Genomic DNA, 22,394 nt, shown 5'->3' on the forward strand with positions numbered 1-22,394 from the left:
TCCAATCATTCCTGCGCCATTGTGGAATATAAACTGTGTGCCGTTATTGCCCATAAAGTGATACAAGCCCTAACTGTTTATTTAAAAAATTGCTGGGCCAAAGAACTGAAAAAACGCGGTGTGAAAACTGTAATTTATGAACTGTTTGCCGCTTGGTTAAGTCACCGCTTGCTGTCAGTGAATAGACAGCGTTATGCACAAAGATGGCCACCTAACCTGACTGGAATAATTCCTGCGTCATCTTTGTACTTTGTTGGCGGAAAAAAAATTGCGCCTTCTGCTAAAAAGAGCGGGAAAGACTGTATGTCCGCGCCACCGCCCTGTCTGCAAATTTGCATGTCTGCTATAATAGGCTCCGCCTCCCCTATGCTGGAGTACCTGGGGGGCGGCCTCCCAGAGGAGTGGGAGGTCTTGACTGAACTAATGGGTACCGCCCTGTCGCTCTCCGGAGAGGGATCGAGCGTGCTGCAGAGTGAGGAGCGCTCTGAGTTGTCAGCTGCACTAATTGTCACAATTATGGACACTGCCGTGAGTAAAAAAGAAGGAGCGTCCCCAGCCTACTCTCCGGAACCGGAGAAACCCACCTGCCTGCCGCCAGGATCACAGCCTGAGCCCTAATTTGGCTCGTGGAAGGACTTTGCTAGGCCTCGTATGCAGTGGTCTGCCCTGATGGCGGAGGTGCGGGAAGCAGCTATTAAAAAGACCACTCGCACGAAAATGTATTTCGAAGAATTAGCTAAGACTGTCTACGATCGTCACGCCACTACGCAACCCCGCCTGGAAAGGAGAATGGGGGTAGTGGTGGCTTTTGACAAGGACCGAGGCTTCGGTTTCATAAAGGATTATTACGACGGGCAGAGACTTATATGTGAATCGAAGATCCGTTAAGCGTAGTTACCTCCCTGACCATCTACATAACCTCCGCGAGGGAGAGGAGGTAGAGTTCACCCCTGCCGAGGGCCTGAGAGGCCCCTACGCAACTGCCGTGATTCGTCCCAAGCCGGAATCTGAAGACTGGGAAGAGCCAGAGGAGCATTCCAGCCCGGGACGCAAACCGGAGCGTTCCCCCCAAACCGCCCATAATACCTTCCAGGAACGGGGTTCCTTGATCGGTCCGAACGTGTTCTGGCAACTGACCGTATTAGAAAAATGGGTGAGTCCGCATCCCTCACTTGAACTGCCCCGCCGGGAGAAAACCATAAAGGAGCTTGAGGACTTATAAAGGTTCCATGCTGCGCTAGACAATATCCGGCGAGGGAAAAGTGCAGACGCGGCGCCGGAACCTACGGCGGCCGTGCCAGACAGTCCAGATCCCTTACCTGACCCTGATGTATCTGCGAATAATCCCCGCAGCGACGCAGTATCCGAAAGTTTAGAAGACCAGATTGTTCGACTGGAACTTCAACTTCGTGGCCTGCGCCAACTTGCCACATCCCGAGCGGCGCCTCCATCGCCTGAGAGGAAAGACTTCTTGAAGGACACGGATGCCCCTGAGCCAGTAGTCAGGGTCCCAGTCTCTGCCAGCCAGGGTACCCTTGTAACTGCGGCTGCTGTTGCAGCACCGGAGAGACTTACCTATGCCAGGAGCCGTCGCTTAAAGCCAGCGCCACCTAGACACCTGGAGCCTCCTGCCGTGATGTCACCTGGACCCATAGACCCACCTGCCATACTTACACCCAGGTCCAGCGATTCTCTTGAGGCATTAAGGCCTCCCGCGGCATTCACCCCTAGGCCTATGGGGCCCATACCTGTAAGGGGTCCATTTATGCTTCAGTTGCCGCCTAACACTATTTTGTGGGCCCAACCCTACATAGATCCTTGTGTCAGGCCCAGTCTGCAAGCAGAATCAGGATGTCCCACTAGTGATGACTCTAGTGGACGGGATACAAGCCTGTAAGTAGGCCTGTAAGGCCATGTTTGATTTTTGCTGAGGGACCCTTATTACAGCGGATTTACCCTCTCAGGACAGGAGTCCTTTGTTTTGGCCCTATGAGCTGCTGCCAGTTACCCAAGTGCTCTAAAGCCATGCTGTTTACAGGACCTCCTGCCTGCTCCAAGTATACCAAAGCTAAGTTGTGATGTTTGTTTATTTGCACCTGAACCCTTTTTAACCCCCTTTTCAGGTTGAATAAGGGACATTACAGCACTTCTTTTATATCCCAGGACTTGCCAGGGAAAAATATCCCTGAGATGTGGACTTCATGTGCTGTTACTTTTATGTATGCAATATTTAACTTAAAGTGATGTACCCAGGGATGACCCTTCAAGTGGGCCTCTGAGATGCTGTTTTTATGGGACTATTGTATTTTATTATGGACTATCAGCGCCCCCTGTTCCCTTATACTATCCTGAGAGAAGAGAACGACGCCCCTTTTCACCGGACTTGTTCCTTTTTCCAGTGGAGCTGCTTGATATTTATTGCAAATGTAGATGTGTGTGCCTGCTTTGCATTATTTTTGTTTCAGGTGCAGTCTCCAGTTGGGCAGGGCCCCTTATGTTGCGCCGAGGACGGGCAACGTCACAGCAACGGGCTATGTAGTGTCCCACTAGCTAAATGTGGGCACTACACAAGGGCCAATTGGGCCACGTGGTACTCCTACTCCTCAGGGACAGTGGCAGTGTATTTAACAGTCCATTTTAATGTATTTTTATATGTATTTATGTGTATTTTCCCTGTGATGTGTGTAGCAGGCCTATTAGGGTGTAGTTCAGTGTCCTAGGCACTAGAGGGAGCTAGGGAACCCCTAGTATATATATATATATTTAGGCACAAACAGGGAGGAGTCAGTCTGTGTAGAGTCAGAAGCAGTGTGGACTTTAGCTAGGCAACAGCTGAAGGGAGCTTCTGACATGCAACTGGACAGCCCAGGCTTCTAGTTGCCACCAGGAGGCTAGTGAGAGCAGTCTAAGCCTGCCTGCGGTTCCTGAGCCAGAGTTAGCTCAGAAGATTGTCACCAGGGGAAGAGTTACCTCCTGAGAAACCAAGTTCCCATAAGCACAGAGCAGAGCAGAAGTATCCCAGCCAGACAAGAGAGCTGAAGGGCAGAAGGATTTTACCTATAGCAAGGATATATACCTGAGGAAGTTTCTACCAAGGTTAAAGCCAGCATTAGGGCATACGGGCCCTGGGATCAAGACAGCCAGGAGTTCTGAGGAAAGTTAAGCGTTTCCAGTAAAAGGAAGTTTTGGTTCACCTTATTACCACTATCAACCGGTGTGCCACCATTGCAGGCACTGGTGTCACGAATCTTAAAGGGATCTTGCCACCGGCAGATTAAACACCTGCAACATCCAGGGCACCTCACCTACCAACAGGCCTGGTCCCTATACACTGAGAGTGCCCCAGAGGTCCCCTGTGCCAGCCTCTCCATCACTGCTGTATGCCAGCCCAGGGTCTTCCAAGAAACTGTGAGTAACCCAGAGCAACCCTTGTTTGTCTAAGTAACCGTGACCCCACTATCGCAATACCCTGCAATGGCACTCCAACAAGTCGTGCACTCCTGATTAGTCTGTCTGTCCCATAGGCTGATTTTAATTACTTTCAGTATAAAGCTGTGGCCGGCTCTCGCTACATTCATTGGAAGTTGTCTGGCACAAGGAAAGGTATAGAGTGGGCTCGGCATGCATGTTGGTACCTGCATCCCTTGGAATGGAGGCCATTAATGGCACAAATAAAGGGTAAAAGGCAGATTGGATCCAACATGCATGCAGATCCAACACTCCCTGAATTTTATGGCGGCGATCATGGCGCATAACAGGTAGTATTTAGTGTTAGGACCCGTCTAACAGAGATCGCCTTGACCTACGGCAGACGGGCTCAGATGGTTTTGTACAAAATGCATTGGCCAAGCATCTCACTTTATAAATAAGCGTAGCATTAGCATCATTATTATAATCATAATTTTTTGTGACTAAGGCATTGTTGTACTTCATCTGATTTGTAGTGTGCAGCTGCATTGTCCTTTTTTCTTTAAGGAGAGCCAGTACCCTGCCGAGGCTGCAGCCCCAGGCAAAGCTATGTTTTGAGACCCAAGTCACACTACTAGGCCCGACAAGCTTTGCAGTGTAGACTGGTGCAACGTGTCAGTCCGCAGAGGTAGAACGCGTGAGGTTCACGGTGGGCCGAAGTGTACAAACAGTTCATCGGTTACTCACAGTTTAGCAGTCGCCTCCCTGGGCCAGCAGTGAAGAGGAGAACAGCACTGGATTCTCTGGGGCACACTCTGATATGACGGACACAGGCCAGATGGTGGCTGACGTGCCCTTCATGGTAATTTGGCTTTATGTGCTTATGGCTAGGTCCCTTTAGTTGTGACGCCAGTACCGTTGTGGTACAACAATGATGAGAGTAGTAGTTGAATTAAGGAGTAAGACATCAGTTGAATCCAACCACAATGTTTACTGTTTTGCTGGTTCTCAGTAGCAATGACATTCACAGATAGCACAGTCTCTCTTGTATGCAGAGGTAATAAATTGTAATCCCAGGTAACAGGCTTCTTGTAGATAAAAACTTCAGATCAAAGTTCAGTTATGTTAGTGAAAACCCAACTGGCTGGTATCTAGCTCCTTGCCTTATTCTAATCCCAATAATGGTGGTTTCTGATCCTTCCTTCCACATAAGTGACATAACAGATTGGCCTTTCTGTCTTCTATATACCTAGCCTGTAGCTAGATTGTCCTACACCGAATTCAAAGGAGCTCATAAACCTGATAAGATGGCTGTTATCTTCCTTTGTCCTTTCTGTAGTCAAAACACAATTTACCACTTGTCCTCCCAGAGGGATAGTCTGCAGAAGGGGGTCTCACCTCAGCCTTGCTTCTTGGCCTAAAACTTGGGGAAAATATCAATTGGCTCCTCTGGACCGTGGGGGCTCAGAATGGGAGCTGAGAGGAGGGGGAACTCTGTCCTTCCCCCTGCTCAGTGGCATAACTACCGGGGAAGCAGGGGAAGCGGCTGCTTCGGGGCCCAGGCTGACAAGGGGCCCAGCGCCTGGCCGCGTGTCAGTCAAGTTTCATCATTTTAATTTATATGCAAACTACCTTCTTAACGTCCGGGCCCGTGCGGTGTCCTGGCAGCAGCCTAAAGTAGTGTAATCGCGCATGCGCCAGCTTTCTCCGCTTTCTGGCGCATGCGCGATTACATTACTTTAGGCTACTGCCAGGACACCGCGCGGGCCCTGACGTGAGTAACATCGACGCATGCGCGAGACTACAGCGCACTTAGAAAAAAAAAGACGAGTACAGCAGTGAATAATTAACAGTGGGATGGCGCTGGGCACAAACGGCCGGAGGGACAGCCCCTTGGGCACGTTAGGAAGGTAATTTGCATATAAATAAAAACGATATTTATCAAAAATGAAAGGACAGGTGAGGTAAATATAGTATATTTTTTATTAGATCATGGAGATGAATATGATGATATCAACAGCTCAATATCGAAAATTGGGCAGGGGGGGGGCCCATGCAAAAAATTGCTGTGGGGCTCAGTCACTTCTAGCTACACCCGTGCCCCTGCTCCTCACTCCAGCAACTACATGTCTCCTCTCCTTTCTACTAACTTCTTCTTTTTTTTCTAACACTAGGCCTGAACTCAGGCATATACAGTCAGGTCCATAAATATTGGGACACCGACACAATTCTAACATTTTTGGCTCTATACACCACCACAATGGATTTGAAATGAAACAAACAAGATGTGCTTTAACTGCAGACTGTCATCTTTAATTTGAGGGTATCTACATCCAAATCAGGTGAACGGTGTAGGAATTACAAAAGTTTGCATATGTGCCTCCCACTTGTTAAGGGACCAAAAGTAATAGGACAATTGGCTTCTCAGCTGTTCCATGGCCAGGTGTCTGTTATTCCCTCATTATCCCAATTACAATGAGCAGATAAAAGGTCCAGAGTTCATTTCAAGTGTGTTATTTGTATTTGGAATCTGTTGCTGTCAACTCTCAAGATGAGATCCAAAGAGCTGTCACTATCAGTGAAGCAAGCCATCATTAGGCTGAAAAAAACAAAACAAACCCATCAGAGAAATGTCAAAAACATTAGGCGTGGCCAAAACAACTGTTTGGAACATTCTTTACCACCTCAGCTCGCCTAGCTTAAACACCCTTAATGACCAAACCACTTTTTACAATTCTGCACTACACTACTTTAACCGTTTATTGCTCGGTCATACAACTTACCACCCAAATGAATTTTACCTCCTTTTCTTCTCACTAATAGAGCTTTCATTTGGTGGTATTTCATTGCTGCTGACATTTTTACCTTTTTTTGTTATTATTTGAAATTTACCAAAATTTTAGCAAAAAAATGAAATTTTTCACTTTCAGTTGTAAATTTTTTCAAAAAAAACTACATTTCTATATAAATTTTTCTCAAATTTATTTTTCTACATGTCTTTGATAAAAAAAAAATGTTTGGGTAAAAAAAAAAATGGTTTGGGTAAAAGTTATAGCGTTTACAAACTATGGTACAAAAATGTGAATTTCCGCATTTTGAAGCAGCTCTGACTTTCTGAGCACCTGTCATGTTTCCTGAGGTTCTACAATGCCCAGACAGTAGAAAACCCCCACAAATAACCCCATTTCGGAAAGTAGACACCCTAAGGTATTCGCTGATGGGCATAGTGAGTTCATAGAACTTTTTATTTTTTGTCCCAAGTTAGCGGAAAATTATGATTTTTTTTTTCTTACAAAGTCTTATATTCCACTAACTTGTGACAAAAAATAAAAACTTCCATGAACTCACTATGCACATCACGAAATACCTTGGGGTGTCTTCTTTCCAAAATGGGGTCACTTGTGGGGTAGTTATACTGCCCTGGCATTTTAGGGGCCCTAATGCATGAGAAGTAGTCTGGAATCCAAATGTGTAAAAAATGCCCTGTAAAATCCTAAAAGTACTCATTGGAATTTGGGCCCCTTTGCCCACCTAGGCTGCAAAAAAGTGTCACACATGTGGTATCGCCGTACTCAGGAGAAGTAGGGCAATGTGTTTTAGGGTGTATTTTTACATATACCCATGCTGGGTGAGAGAGATATCTCTCTAAAAGTCAACTTTTCCAATTCTTTTATACAAAGTTGTCATTATAGAGAGATATTTCTCTCACCAAGCATGGGTATATGTAAAAAGACACCCCAAAACACATTGCCCAACTTCTCCTGAGTACAGCGATACCACATGTGTGACACTTTTTTGCAGCCTAGGTGCGCAAAGGGGCCCAAATTCCAATGAGTATCTTTTAGGAGGGCATTTGGATTCCAGACTTCTTCTCACGCTTTAGGGACCCTAAAATGCCAGGGCAGTATAAATACCCCACATGTGACCCCATTTTGGAAAGAAGACACCCCAAGGTATTCCGTGAGGGGCATGGAGAGTTCATAGAAGTTTTTTTTTTTTGGCACAAGTTAGCGGAAATTGATTTATTTATTTTTTTCTCACAAAGTCTCCCTTTCCGCTAACTTGTGACAAAATTTTTTTTACATGAACTCGCCATGCCCCTCACAAAATACCTTGGGGTGTCTTTTTTCCAAAATGGGGTCACATGTGGGGTATTTATACTGCCCTGGCATTTTAGGGGCCCTAAAGCATGAGAAGAAGTCTGGAATATAAATGTCTAAAAGATTTTACGCATTTAGATTCCGTGAGGGGTATGGTGAGTTCATGTGAGATTTTATTTTTTTGTCACAAGTTAGTGGAATATGAGACTTTGTAAGAAAACAATAAATGAAAAAATCAATTTCCGCTAACTTGTGCCAAAAAAATGTCTGAATGGAGCCTTACAGGGGGGTGATCAATGACAGGGGGGTGATCAGGGAGTCTATATGGGGTTATCACCACCCTGTCATTGATCACCCCCCTGTAAGGCTCCATTCAGACGTCCGTATGTGTTTTGGGGATCCGATCCATGGATCCGTGGATCCGCAAAACACATACGGACCTCTGAATGGAGCCTTACAGGGGGGTGATCAATGATAGGGGGGTGATCAGGGAGTCTATATGGGGTGATCACCCCCCTGTAAGGCTCCATTCAGAGGTCCGTATGTGTTTTGCAGATCCACGGATGCATGGATCGGATCCGCAAAACACATATGGACGTCTGAATGGAGCCTTACAGGGGGGTGATCAATGACAGGGGGGTGATCAGGGAGTCTATATGGGTGATCACCCCCCTGTCATTGATCACCCCCCTGTAAGGCTCTATTCAGACGTCCGTATGTGTTTTGCGGATCCGATCCATGGATCCGTGGATCCGCAAAACACATACGGACCTCTGAATGGAGCCAGCCTTACAGGGGGGTGATAAATGACAGGGGGGTGATCAGGGAGTCTATATGGGCTATATGTCATTGATCACCCCCCTGTAAGGCTCCATTCAGACGTCCGTATGTGTTTTGCGGATCCGCGGATTCATGGATCGGATCCGTAAAACACATACGGACGTCTGAATGGAGCCTTACAGGGGGGTGATCAATGACAGGGGGGTGATCAATGACAGGGGGGTGATCGGGGAGTCTATATGGGATGATCAGGGGTTAATAAGGGGTTAATAAGTGACCAGGGGGGGTGTAGTGTGGTGCTTGGTGCTACTTATTACATAGCTGCCTGTGTCCTCTGGTGGTCGATCCAAGCAAAAGAGACCACCAGAGGACCAGGTAGCAGGTATATTAGACGCTGTTATCAAAACAGCGTCTAATATACCTTTTAGGGGTTAAAAAAATCGAATCTACAGCCTGCCAGCGAACGATCGCTGCTGGCAGGCTGTAGATCAGCTAGTTTACCTTCCGTTCCTGCCCCGGCGCGTCCACTCGGAATAACAGGGCCGCCGCAAAGACGCAATCCTGCGTACGGCAGTCCTGTAGTGGTTAAAAAGAAGGAACACACCAGTGAGCTCAGCAACACCAAAAGACCAGGAAGACCACGGAAAACAACTGTGGTGGATGACTGAAGAATTATTTCCCTGGTGAAGAAAACACCCTTCACAACAGTTGGCCAGACAAAGAACACTCTCCAGGAGGTAGGTGTATGTGTGTCAAAGTCAACAATCAATATGCTCTGTGTCCTATCTAAGAACAGAAAGTGATAGATCAGTGATAAAGAATTTACGTCTCCTAAAGCTACTTTCACATTTGCATTTTCCTTTCCTGTATTGAGATCCATCATAGGATCTCAAAACCAGAGCAAACGGCTTCAGTTTTGTTCCCATTCATTGTCAATGGGAACAAAACTGAATTGAATGGAGTGCACCAGAATGCATTCCGTTCCATTTTGTTGCATTCCCATGACGCACACACAAAAGAGCTGCAAGCAGCATTTTTGAGTGCATCATGGGATACGGAGCAAGATGTATCAGGCATGAAACACAATGTAAGTCAATGCTGCAGGATCCTTTTTCTCGACACAAAAGAAAATGCATCCGGCACCCATTGACTTTTGAATAGTTTTAGTGCCCAATCCATCATGGCTATTTTAGAGACAATACAACTGGATGCATTCATAACGGAAGCAGACGGTTGTATTATCCTAACGGAAGTGTTTTTGCTGATCACACACTGATCTGAACTCACACAGCAGAGTGCCAGTATATGTCAAAGTGACGCAGCTTTAGCCTGTCTCCATCGCCTTGTGTTTGTGATATTTTTCTCCATGTCAGCTCTAACACAGAATTGGAGGGCATATAAAGCTAAATCTCATAGAATACACTGGAGATTGCGCACACAGCATACAAAGATAGCAGAGACAGACAGTGTAAGTCAGTTTTTAAAACATAACTGGCTTGACACTAGATGCCAAAACTGGATTTCACATATAGCAGTCACTCTGTAGCAGTCAGGCAATACTCTGAGACCCCCAAACCTACAGTAGGACTAAATAGTCACATAAACTGACAGTCACATGACCAATAATACAAAGCATGTATCAACACTAGCAGGTAACATGAATGCAAGAGAACTGGAACTCTCCAATAGATGACAGGAACTATATTCTGAAAGAATGATAAATGGATGATGGCCCAAACAAATTATGGTCAGGTAATGGAGCAGATGGGTAATGAGAACCACTAATTTAACATACCTTACAATAACTAATTCTCCCTGAATCTTTACCTAGATCTATCCCTAACACAAGGGATAGATAGTCTCTCCACTACTATTTGTACTATTTTTTGTGGATCGGTGCCTGCAGATGGGTTGCTCCTTGTCATGCGCATATTTCGAAACGTTTAGCTCATTTCTGGAATGGGCGGTAGTGGATTAGTCTGGGTGTGAATCTATCATTCACTACTTGGACGATTTCCTTTGTATCGGCCCCCCGGATTCGAACGTGTGTGCACCAGAGAAGACGGTAGGGCCGGTCACTGAATTAAGTTTTCTGGGGATTGTCATTGATACCTTAGGATGGAATGTAGATTGCCGGGGGACAAGTTGGAGGACTTAAAGGGACTCTGTCACCAGTTTCTAACCCCCACTTTTAAAAATATTGTTCTGTCCATGGAGTCCTTGTGATTACAATGGTGTTGTTATAAGCTAAATCTGCTGGCTCGTTTTGTTAAAAAAACGTTTTATCTAACCTGTCAGTCATATTGTTAAGGTGCCCAGGGCGTTGCTCATGGCCTGAAGATGCCGCCCGCCGCCGCCGTTGGTGCCCAGCTCCTCCTCTGCTCTTGTCAGCGCCGCCTGAAAAAACTCAGATACGCCTCCGGCTCTCCCTCACTCCCCCCTCCTTCTTTTCTAAGATCCCGTGCGTGCGCACAGGCCTGTGCCTGATGCGCCTGTGCGGACTTTTCGGTTCAGCCTCATTGAGCGAAGTGCGCATGTGCGCGCACTTCGCTCAACCTCCTGATAAGACGAACACTGCCGCACGCGCGGGATCTTAGAAAAGAAGGAGGGGGGAGTGAGGGAGAGCCGGAGGCGTATCTGAGTATTTTTAGGCGGCGCTGACGAGAGCAGAGGAGGATCTGGGCACCAACGGCGGCGGCGGCGGGCGGCATCTTCAGGCCATGAGCAACGCCCTGGGCACCTTAAGAATATGACTGACAGGTTAGATAAAACGTTTTTTTAACAAAACGAGCCAGCAGATTTAGCTTATAACAACACCATAGTAATCACAAGGGCTCCATGGACAGAACAATATTTTTAAAAGTGGGGGTTAGAAACTGGTGACAGAGTCCCTTTAAAAAAAAGAGGAAGCAAGGGCAGCTTGTGTAAAAAAGATAAAATTGCGCGAGCTCCAGTCACTCCTGGAAAAACTCAATTTTTCATGCCGGATTATGCCCATGGGGAGGGTTTTTAGCAGGAGGTTAGCGGGGGCGACGGCGGTCGTTGTTTCACTACATCACTACATTCGATTGGCAAGGAATTGAGAGCGGACTTGCAGGTTTGGAGTTCCTTTTTGGAGAAGTATAACAGTCGCTCGCTATTTATGGGTGAGGTGGTGAACTCGTTTGATTGTGAGCAGTTCTCAGATACGGCAGGGGGTGTAGGGTTTGGTGTTTATTGGGGGGAGCATTGGTGTGCTGGAGAGTTGGGCAGAGAAGGGATGGTTAGCCAAAATTTAGCTTTGCTGGAGCTTTTTCCCAGTGTGGTGGCAGTTATGTTGCGGGGGGAGGTTTTTCAGAATAAAAAGGTACGGTTTCACTGTGATAACTTGGGTGTGGTTCAGGCGATAAATGGATTGTCAACATCGTCGGCGTTAGTAGTATGGCTACTACAGCGGCTGGTATTAGAGTGCTTGTCAATTAATGCTTGGGTGGTGGCAGTACATGTGTCGGGAGTTAACAACTGTGTCGCTGATGTTCTCTCTCGTTTACAGTAGGATCGCATAGGTGTGAACCTGCGTTTCTTGTGCGATTTATTACTTTATCAAACGGGGTGCCGTGTGTGAATAGATTCATGCTTCCCCATAAAGGTGGCTATCCTGTAGATACTAAGAGGACACCTCAATATTCAGCCAGCATGTCAGTATAAGGGCCCCAAAATGAACTATGATCCCAACTATATCCTGTTTGACAGGGACCCTCTGAACATGGAGATCCCCGTCCACAGAAGAAAATGAGGATGATGTAAAAGGGAGAGCCGAAACGCGTGTCGGGGTTACACTATACTATGGGTATGTAGATATGTAATGCTCTTGTGGATCTTTGGGGATGTGTTTACTGGCTCTGGTGCTTAGCTATACCCACTTGGGTTATCCATAGGTGGATGTTGCCGTGTACCTGAGACATATCTTTATGTATATGGAGTTCTAAGTTGTAACATTTTAATTTTCTATTGTGATATTTGACTATTTATGTGGTGACTCTTTATGCATTTGCACTTTAACTTCCTTTTGGCTGCTGTATGTTCCCATATATTTATTGGATCTATTACACATCCATATGTTGCGGTGTAGTCTGTAACCATTTACTGATGTGGTGTTTTATCATTTGCACTTGCACCTTAGTATCTTTAAGGTTTTTTTTACCCCCATACACTAAGTAATTGTGGTTACAGAAGTACACGCAGAATTTAGTGAGGCATTGTACTCTCTTTTTCTGCCTCCGTTCTTGTACTCCATTCCTCCCCTTCATGTTTCACCTGTGCTGATATGCCTCCTCAGATTAGAGTTGTTGCGATACCAATTTTTTGATTCGGTTTCGATACCATGAAAAAGTATTGCGATACTCGATACCATTCGATACCACGCGAAAAAAATAAACAAAAAAAGCCACGTGCATTCCTCATTTTTAAAAATGGCGAATCGCGCAGTTTTTATTTTATTTTTTCTGTTCCGGCATTCACCACCTAGATTTTTTTTTATATATTTTAATAGTTTGGACTTTTCTGACGTGGCGATGTAATATGTTTATTATTTAAATATTTTATATGTGAAATTGGGAAAAGGGGGTGATTTATACTTCATATTTTAGTGTTTTTTGTTTGTTTTTTTTACACTTTTTATTTAATGACTATTTTCCCCCTTAGGGGCTAGAACCTGGGATCTTTCATCCCTTTTCCTATTCAGCCTGATAGATCTCTATTAGGGTGAATAGGACTCCACACTGTCCCTGCTGCTCTGTGCACACAGCATCAGGGATGTTACCATGGCAACCAGGGCTTCTGTAGCGTCCTGGCTGCCATGGTAACCGATCGGAGCCCCAGGCTTACACAGCTGGGGCTCCGATCAGAAGCTGCCACTGCACCACCAATGAGGGGGGGGGGGGGGAAGAGGTCCCTGTGGCCACTGCCACCAATGATTTTAATACTGGGGGGTTGAGAGGGGCCGGCACACTGTGCCACCAATGATTTTAATGGGATGGGTGGGTTGAGGGGGGGGGGGGCAATGATAACTACCTCTTTATACAGGAGGCGGGTACTGGCAGATCAGCGGCAGTTAACTGCCGCTGATCGCAGCTCCCTGTCAGGGGCAGGGTGCCGGCAATGCGATTCTGCTGCCGGCACCCGCCTCCTGTATGTGTTAAAGACTGACTACTGTATATGAGTCCAGACTTTCACTATCAGGCCACACAGAGCGGCGCCCAGCAATGTCCCAGCACTCACCATTAGTCCTGGGCGCCGCTCCGTTCGCCTGCAGTGCTCCATTACTGTCTCCTGTCCTGCTCCACATGCTGCTGATTACTATCGGAGCGATGGGAGGAGACATCAGATTCACTAGTGGGCGTTCCTTCTCCCTGGCTGTAGCGCTGTCCAATCGCAGCGCAGGGAGAAGGAACGCCTACTAGTGAAGCTGATGTCTCCTCCCATCGCTCCGATAGTAATCAGCAGCATGTGGAGCAGGAGAGGAGACAGTAATGGGGCACTGCAGGCGAACGGAGCGGCGCCCAGGACTAATGGTGAGTGCTGGGGCATCGCTGGGCGCAGCTCTGTGTTGAAATAATCCTATCATTGGTGGCGCAGTGCGCCCGCCCCTCCTCCGCCCCTCTCTTCTCATTGCCGGCGCCGCCCCTCCTCCGCCCCTCGCTTCTCATTGCCGGCGCTGCCCCTCCTCCGCCCCTCGCTTCTCATTGCCGGCGCTGCCCCTCCTCCGCCCCTCGCTTCTCATTGCCGGCGCTGCCCCTTCTCCGCCCCTCTCTTCTCATTGCCGGCGCCGCCCCTCCTCCGCCCCTCGCTTCTCATTGCCGGCGCTGCCCCTCCTCCGCCCCTCGCTTCTCATTGCCGGCGCTGCCCCTCCTCCGCCCCTCGCTTCTCATTGCCGGCGCTGCCCCTCCTCCGCCCCTCGCTTCTCATTGCCGCCCCTCCTCCGCCCCTCGCTTCTCATTGGTGGCAGCGGCAGCAGCAGCACAGGGGGAGGGAGGACAGCTTCCTTCTCCCCGTGCTGCTGAGAGAGAACATGAGCGCGCCGATAGCAGCGCGCTCATGTTCAGAGATACTAGACTGCGCAGAAGCGCAGCCCAGTATCGAAAAAACGGAAATCCCGGTATCGTATCGATACCGGGACAAAAGTATCGATTGGGTATCGAAATTTCGATACCCGCAACAACCCTACCTCAGATGTAGCCATTTTTTATCTGTTGTCTCACGTTCTCGTCTAAATATGTTATTTATTCAATAAAGGATTTATTTTTGATGATATACCCGTTTAATCTCAGTTTATTCTCGTTGTTTGATATATTTGATATATACGTTGTTACAATATACAATAGATGCAGTGTCTACAGAGATATAGTATATACAGTAGTGTACTGATATATGAGGTACAGTGTACAATAGATGCAGTGTGTACAGATACTTAGTATATACAGCAGTGTACTGATATGTGAGGTACGTGATATAATAGATGCACTATGTACAGATACATAGTATATACAGCAGTGTACTGATATGTGAGGTACGTGATATAATAGATGCACTATGTACAGATACATAGTATATACAGCAGTGTACTGATCTGTATGAAGTATAATAGATGCAGTGTCTACAGAGATATGGTATCTACAGCAGTGTACTGATATGTGAGGTACAAGCTGTAATGTATACGTCATACGTCACATATCAGTACACTGCTGTATATACTGGCCGAGAATGAGCAGTGGGAGGAGCTATGAATGGGGGCCCAATTTAGGTTCTTGCTATGGGGCCCAGTGATTTTTATGTACGCCCCCCATGCATAGTACTGCAAAAAAAGGAGCCCTGATCACCATTTATTTCCCTACTGTCCCTGATTCCCCTGCTATCAGAGCTTAAAACTGCACTGAAAATACATACAGAACAACACATAGTGCAACAGCACTCTACAAACCAAATAAAGTACAATGGTATATTATATTGCAAATGCTATGCTAATAAGTTAGAGATGTATTTGCTAAGCATCTCTAATTTATTAGCATAGCATTTGCAATAAAATATTTGGACTTTATTTGGTTTGTAGCCATGTATTTTCAGCCATAGCGACCTGCACCTGCGCATTGGGATGTGCTGACACCCCCTCTCCCCCCCCCACATTTTTTGTTTTGTACTGAAATACAGTCCGGACTGCTGTGCTGTTCTAACATAATGTGCGCGGCAGTCCTGAGAATGGGCGCTGACAACGGAGAAACCGGGGACGGTAAGAAAATAAAAAATAGTGATCTGGGCCCCATATCTGCAGTACTACTCGTGTATTACTGCAGATCATGGTCCAAAATTTGGGTGACAGACAAGAGGGGGATCACTGAAAACAGTATTGTCCATTTGAAGCCTATTTGGGCAGGTCAAGCTTCATAGAGTTACAGTGTAAATTCATTAAAGTACAGAAAAGCACTGGACACAGGGGCGTAGCTATAGGGGGTGCAGAGGTAGCAGTCGCTACCAGGCCCAGGAGGCTGAGGGGCCCAAAGACCCTTGTGCCACATAAGAAGACACACAACGCACTGAGGGAAGAGGGGTCCAAGGTGAACTCTTGCACCAGGGCCCATGAGCCGTTAGCTACGCCCCTGACTGGACAGCCAAAAGTATTACAAAGCTTACACCTCTAATGTATACATTACTGCAGAGCAGTTGAAATTCAAGAAAATCTGCATTAAACTGACGGCAAACAGATAGCTTCTCGCAGGTTGGAGCACATACGGGCAGACTGCTGGTACTGGCCTGGAGCTTGTCTATTCCAGACCATTTCCTGATATTTTTGTATAAGATGCCGTCAGTTTCAGTAATTAAAGGGGTTGTCCAGGTTCACAGCTGAACCCAGACATATCCCTATCTTCACCCCTCCGGCCCCCCTGATAACCCTTTTAAGAATATTAGGAATATAATTCTCCTGTAATATGCAATAATGAACGTACTATGTACTCCAGGTGTAGTCACTTCTATATATGTCGCTTCTCTGAACCCTCTTCTTGCTGAACTATAGAGAGGAAATAAAGGAAGGACATTACATCAGACTACACAGCTTGTTTGTAGTCTGTAACCATAGAGACACATACTGTAGGTCTGCGTAAGGGCCCATTCAGGCAAGCAGTGTTTTGCAGCCGGCCTGAGTGCGTTCCGCAATTTGCAGACCACACATGGTCGACACTGTGATAGAAATGCCTATTCTTGTCCGCAATTGCGGACAAGAATAGGACATGCTCTATCTTTTTTGTGGGGTCGCAGAACAGAATTACGGATGCGGACAGCCCGCGGTGTGCTGCCCGTATCTTTTGTGGCAAAATTGCAGAACGGATGCGGACTCATTCATACGGTTGTCTGTTTTATACACAAAATAATAGGATTTTATTTAACCAAATCTATATTCAATTTTGTGAAATGTTCTTTATTTCAAATACATCGTTGGATAAAGTGGGGAAATAAATTGCAAGTTTAACACTTTCAGACTTAGTTACTAAGGTTTCTGCCATGTCTACACAGAATGGTGACCCCGATCCAGTATAATGCAGCATGCAGTATCTTACTTTGTAGTTAATTGGACCGGCACTCGAACATACGGGTTCACGCAGTGAAGCTTCGATCTTTTGATCATAGATTGCTATCAGTAGCCAGCCGCTAGTAAAGTCGACCACCAGTCGGTTTTCTTTTGTTTTTTCAGAAAATAGTTTCGTAGATATCTTTCAACGTTGCATGGCCATGCTTAAAATTTCGGACTCTATGAATATCCCATCGATCCCAGACGTGTTTCGAAATAGATCACTATTTCTTCCTCAGTGGGTTTACGCTATGAGACTGTTTGCTATGGATTTTGCCCAATAGGAACTATTAGCCTAAGAACGGGACTTAATCCATTTTCCATCCAGCTAGGCTTGATCCAACTTCACAGATATACCTGCACCTTACGGACTTGTTACAGGAGATAGTCCATGTTTTTTATGTTTTAATAAATTGCACTATTTTACTTTATATTGGTCTTCTGCGTGAACTCTTATGTTTGAGAGCCGGTCCAATTAATTACAATTTTACTGCTTTTGAAGGGGTGATTCATTTTGGACATTGGCGCCCATCCGTGTTTATAGCGAGTGAGCCGTCCCATTACTATTCATACAAGTATCTTACTTTATTCCTCAGTGGAGCTGCTGGGAATATAGTGCGTGCTACATTACAATTTCTCCCAATATGTTTCACTTATGCACATGACTGTATTTTTGCTCTGCATCTGATCCGCTTTTTTGGCGATCAAATATGTGCCCATTCAGGTCAATGGGGCCACAAAAGATGCAGACAGCACACTGTATACTGTGCACCTATTCTTCTTCTTTGTGCAGACAAGAATCATCATTTTTAACATAGGGCGAAATGTACAGAATGGGAAAATGTGGGACGCACACGGGCGGTATCCGTGTTTTGCAGATCTGCCATTTTCAGGCCGAAAAATGGATACGGTTGTGTGCATGAGGCCTTAGAGATATTTGACACTACGGGTAAGTCTTCATTTAACATGTAATATGGGTTGTGACTTCTTCTGGCCCATTGTAGTGGTCACCAGAAATCAAGTCTTCGTCTTCAAGCCATTGATCTAGTTTTACACTAGCGTTAAAACTATCCGGCAGATCATCGGGGGACCTGGCGGAGATTCGGCGTGTTTCCAGCATGAGTACAGGGATTCAGCATCAGTACCTCAAAACTGTGCTAAGCATCTCCATAAAGAGCTCCTGAAGATGGATTTCTGATACATGTATGTGCGGCCCAGTCTCGTAACTAGAAATTACTGGGCTCCATTCCTGTGGCTAGTCAAGATCGCTCTCTCAGACAAGGCCCGGAAGCCGCTCCGTCTGCTTCCTACAGTGTCTCTGTAGATAATGTTGAGTGGGCCCTGACAAGAAAATCTTTTAGTCCTCCTCCTGAGTGGACCCCTTCTAAATTGGGGCCCCTAAGCAGCTGTTTCCCCTATAGCTACGCCCCTGGTGCGGCCCTTTTATGCCTGTCTGCCCTGACCTATATACATGTCTCTTTTGTTGTGAGCTTCCATTTATCAGTTCTAGAACCCATCTATGGTAATGTCATCTGTAGGCCATCAGCAGTAGCTTTTAGAGACTACTCTGGGGCTGCGATCTAGGGATTTCTTGTATAAAGTACCCTGTCAGAGGGGCATTTCATGGTGAAAATCTCCAAATCCTTTAGACTGGCTCCTCTAGTCTGGCCCTTTGCCAAATGTTGTTGTTGGAAATGCCACATATCTCCAAGAAGAAATCTGCACCAAGAGTGTTCATTTTAGATCTGCTACCTCCTACTCCTCTGCCCTTCAAAAACTAGCTGGGCAAAGATCAGATCAGCCAGGAAGCCCAAAAATAGAAGTAAAGTCATCACCAATACAGCCAAGACTTGTGCGAATCCAGACATGAACATGAGGTAATTGTTTTGCTTGGCTGAACACACAAAGTAGAAAATGACTAGATTTGTCAGTAAAGTTTTCTATAAGTAATAATCTGCAGTGCACTCGATTGGCTATGTGATGTGTAGCGGCAGACATGTCCCATGTGCAGTGACCCTCTAGGCATGAGGGACCACCGGTGCACCATAAAGACAATGCTAGCTCTTCCTAAAGTCTTCTGCATTCCATGTAAGGGACTCTGTTACAGGCATTGTCCAGTGTTGAAAAAAAGGGCTCAGAGTGGGATGAAAAAATAAGTAATACTCACCTCACCGATCCTCGCCGCTCCCTTTCCAGTGCATACGGGGTCAGTCTCTGCTTCCTGGTCCCATCTCAACACATAGGACATGCCAGGAGATACCTGCTCAACCTGCCACTGATAGCCGCCATCCTATTAGTGCACACAAAACCAGTCCTAATCACACAGGAGGACAAGTTACTTCACAACACTGAGGTAAAGAGCTGCCTCATCCTCCTCTCTTGGCAGGGATTATGATCCTGAATACAGATGATAAGATCTTCAGCTGAATCTCTATAGGAATGGAGTTCATGAGGAGACATGAAGTGCAGAAAAGAGGTGGGGATGTGGCTGATGAGCAGCAGCACTTGTACGCAGTCTCCATTACCAAAGCCCCACATTACCACAGTCTGTGCTGTCTGTCCTCTCAGTACTTCATGTCTTGTCCATTCCTATAGAGATTCAGCTGAAGATCTTATCATCTGTATTCAGGACCATAATCCCTGACAAGCAGAGCAGAGAGGAGGAGGAGGCAGCTCTTTACCTCAGTGTTCTGAAGTAACTTTTCCTCCTGTGTGATTACGACAGGTTCTGTTTGCACCAATAGGATGGCGGCCATTTTATTTCTCCTAATGGTTGTTCCCCAGAAAACATGAGCCATTATAACTAATGAAAGGTATTTGAGAACATATTTATAATGAAGTAATATTTATGTATTTTTATTTCCTTAATTCCTGGAGAACCCCTTTAAAGAGGACCTTTCATGGGTCCAGACATTATGAAATAAGTAGCAGGATATGTAGGGCATAGAGCAGGGATCTAAGAGTGCTTACGATTTTCTTCTGGGCCCCCCCCGTTCACTATTCCCGCCTGGTATTCTAATTAATGGCATCGATACAGAGAGGAGGGGACTGCCCTGTTTCTCAATGGGCGTCTCCTCCCCCCTGGCGGTAGCGCGGTCCAATCATGGCGGAGAGCGTCACAGCCAGGGAGGAAAAAAAAACCTCACCTTCTCCCTGGCTGTGATGCTCTCCGCCATGATTGGACCGCGCTACCGCCAGGGGGAAGGAGACGCCCATTGAGAAACAGGGCAGTCCCCTCCTCTCTGTACCAATGCCATTAATTAGAATACCAGGTGGGAGAATTCAACAGGGGCACATAACCTGCTACCTATTTCATAATGTCTGGACCCATGAAATGTCCTCTTTAAGAAGACAGAGAGGCGAGGAATTCATTTTCTGTCTGTTTGACCCAATGAAGTGTGTTCCTTTTAGTCATTTTGGCTCACATTACTTCAACCTTCTTTCATAGGCTGTCATAAGATCTTGTGCCAGTCCTCATGCATAGTTGCCAACTGTCCCATATTTACCAGGACTGTCCCTGATTTTCAGAGTCAGTACAGGGAAAATTTGCAACATCCCGGGACTGAAACGGGCAGGGCAAACAAAAAACCCTCCCATAAGTGGGTGTCCCAGGAGTAGTTGGGGCATTCCCATTGCCAGGGCTTATATGCCCCAAGTTTACCAACAAAAACGGTAAGTATGCTCATGTGCCCATACACCTGTACGCTGGGCATCTCATGGGGCTCCACATGTATGTGTTTTCCATGGCATGAGAGAAGAAGGGTCCCGGCTTCCTGTATCTCCTTCCAGAACAGAAGGACTCAAGTTGCCCGATCTTTCTTTTTGTGGGTGGGTTGTCTGGGGGCCCCTGTACACATAAGTTAGCCGGTCCCGATGAGTTACCTTTAATTAGCCGATCCCGATGAGTTACCTTTTAATGAGTTACCTTGGGCTTGTTTGCCTGCACAGCGGCATACATTGGTGCCTTCTGTGGGGAGGGCCACCTGCCGTATACCGCTGACGCAAGGCTCAAACATGGTGTGAATAGCGCTTTATCTGAATGCTGCCATTTCAGAGATCATCTATCACCCTCTGCTGGGTTATACAGGCTTAGGGCTCATACTGGGCAGATGTGGCGACACAGAGACCGTGTTTCCTGATCAGATCACAGTCATGTGCCTGAGCTCGGTGCATTGATTTGTGCAGGTGAATTTCTGACAGCTCCATAAATAAGGGTGCACTTCCCCTTTAAGGAGGTTAGAGTTACCATTATAGGAGGAGGAGGAGCCTCCCCCTTTACATTCAGTCCCCGCTTCATAGGAGCTTCCACATTCACATGTCTGACAGATACACATGGAACAGCCTCCACCCATTGGCTGATGGTCCAACGACCGGCCAACCAAGACACACCCTCTCAGGCGCTGATTGGAGGATGCTCACCACTACAGACAGCACACGCCCATAACTACAGCCGGAGGACACGCCCCTCGCGTACTGGCAGCCCATAGGGTGCAGCATTGTTCCCACAGGTTATACAGTCTATACTGGCGGTGGGTTTACATGACCACACCCCCTCGACAGTTAGAACACGCCTCTTTTCAGACTGACGTCGCTCTCCCCCCCCCCCCCCCCCAACTAGACACGCCCACTGTTGTGTGCTCGGTGCTTGGTGACACAGCTCCTTCAGCCAATTAACGTCTTGGTTCCCGGGAGCCGGGCGTGCCTCCGTTACCGTGGTAGCGGGAGAGTGCGGCGGAGCGACACATAGAGGGGGGGTCACCATGGAGGATGTGGAAGGTAAGGAGGGGCTGTGCTAGAGACATGTCACCCCGGCTGGCAGGAGGGTCACCCCGACACAGAGCATCAGCTGATCGGCAGACAGAGGTCGCTGCGGGCGCGGTGTGTCATGCAGAGATGCTGTGATCCCAGGAGAATCAGGGCAGGCCTGGAGCACCGCCGCCGACTGCTGCTGCCTGCTGCCTGGCAGGGCCCCTGCCTCCTCACCTCTGTCAGGGGCCCCTGCCTCCTCGCTTCTGTCAGGGGCCCCTGCCTCCTCGCTTCTGTCAGGGGCCCCTGCCTCCTCGCTTCTGTCAGGGGCCCCTGCCTCCTCGCTTCTGTCAGGGGCCCCTGCCTCCTCGCTTCTGTCAGGGGCCCCTGCCTCCTCGCTTCTGTCAGGGGCCCCTGCCTCCTCGCTTCTGTCAGAGGCTTCAGCCAATGGCCGCACAAAAAGAATCGGTGCCGCGGCCTGCCGGACTGTTTGGCCTTAGAGCTCATGCACACAAACGTGTTTTGCGTTCCGTATATGGCCGTATTTTGATTCCGTATACGGAACTATTCATTTCAATGGGTCCGCAAAAGATGTGAACAGCACACAGAGTTGCTCCGTTGCGCGGCCCCGCAAATTATGAGACATGTCCTATTGTCCGTTTTGCGGACAAGAATAGGCATCTTTATAATGGGCCTCCTGTTCCGTTCAGCAAATTGCGGAAGGCACACGGGTGGCATCCGTTTTTTTGTGGATCCGCAAT

General features: G+C 47.1%; 1 protein-coding gene across 2 annotated transcripts in view; it reads left to right on the forward strand.

Moving 5' to 3' along the window:
* The first annotated feature begins 21,522 nt into the window (after positions 1 to 21,522).
* ZC2HC1A (zinc finger C2HC-type containing 1A) overlaps positions 21,523 to 22,394 on the forward strand; it is a 63,209-nt gene continuing 62,337 nt past the window's right edge. For both annotated transcript variants that reach the window (XM_044294183.1, XM_044294184.1), the window contains exon 1: positions 21,523 to 21,663. In XM_044294183.1, the coding sequence (XP_044150118.1) occupies positions 21,648 to 21,663 (16 nt within the window). In that variant the 5' untranslated portion in view covers positions 21,523 to 21,647. The remainder of the gene's footprint in view (positions 21,664 to 22,394) is intronic.

Source organism: Bufo gargarizans, chromosome 5 (assembly GCF_014858855.1).
Source record: "Bufo gargarizans isolate SCDJY-AF-19 chromosome 5, ASM1485885v1, whole genome shotgun sequence".
NCBI classification, from domain to species: domain Eukaryota; kingdom Metazoa; phylum Chordata; class Amphibia; order Anura; family Bufonidae; genus Bufo; species Bufo gargarizans.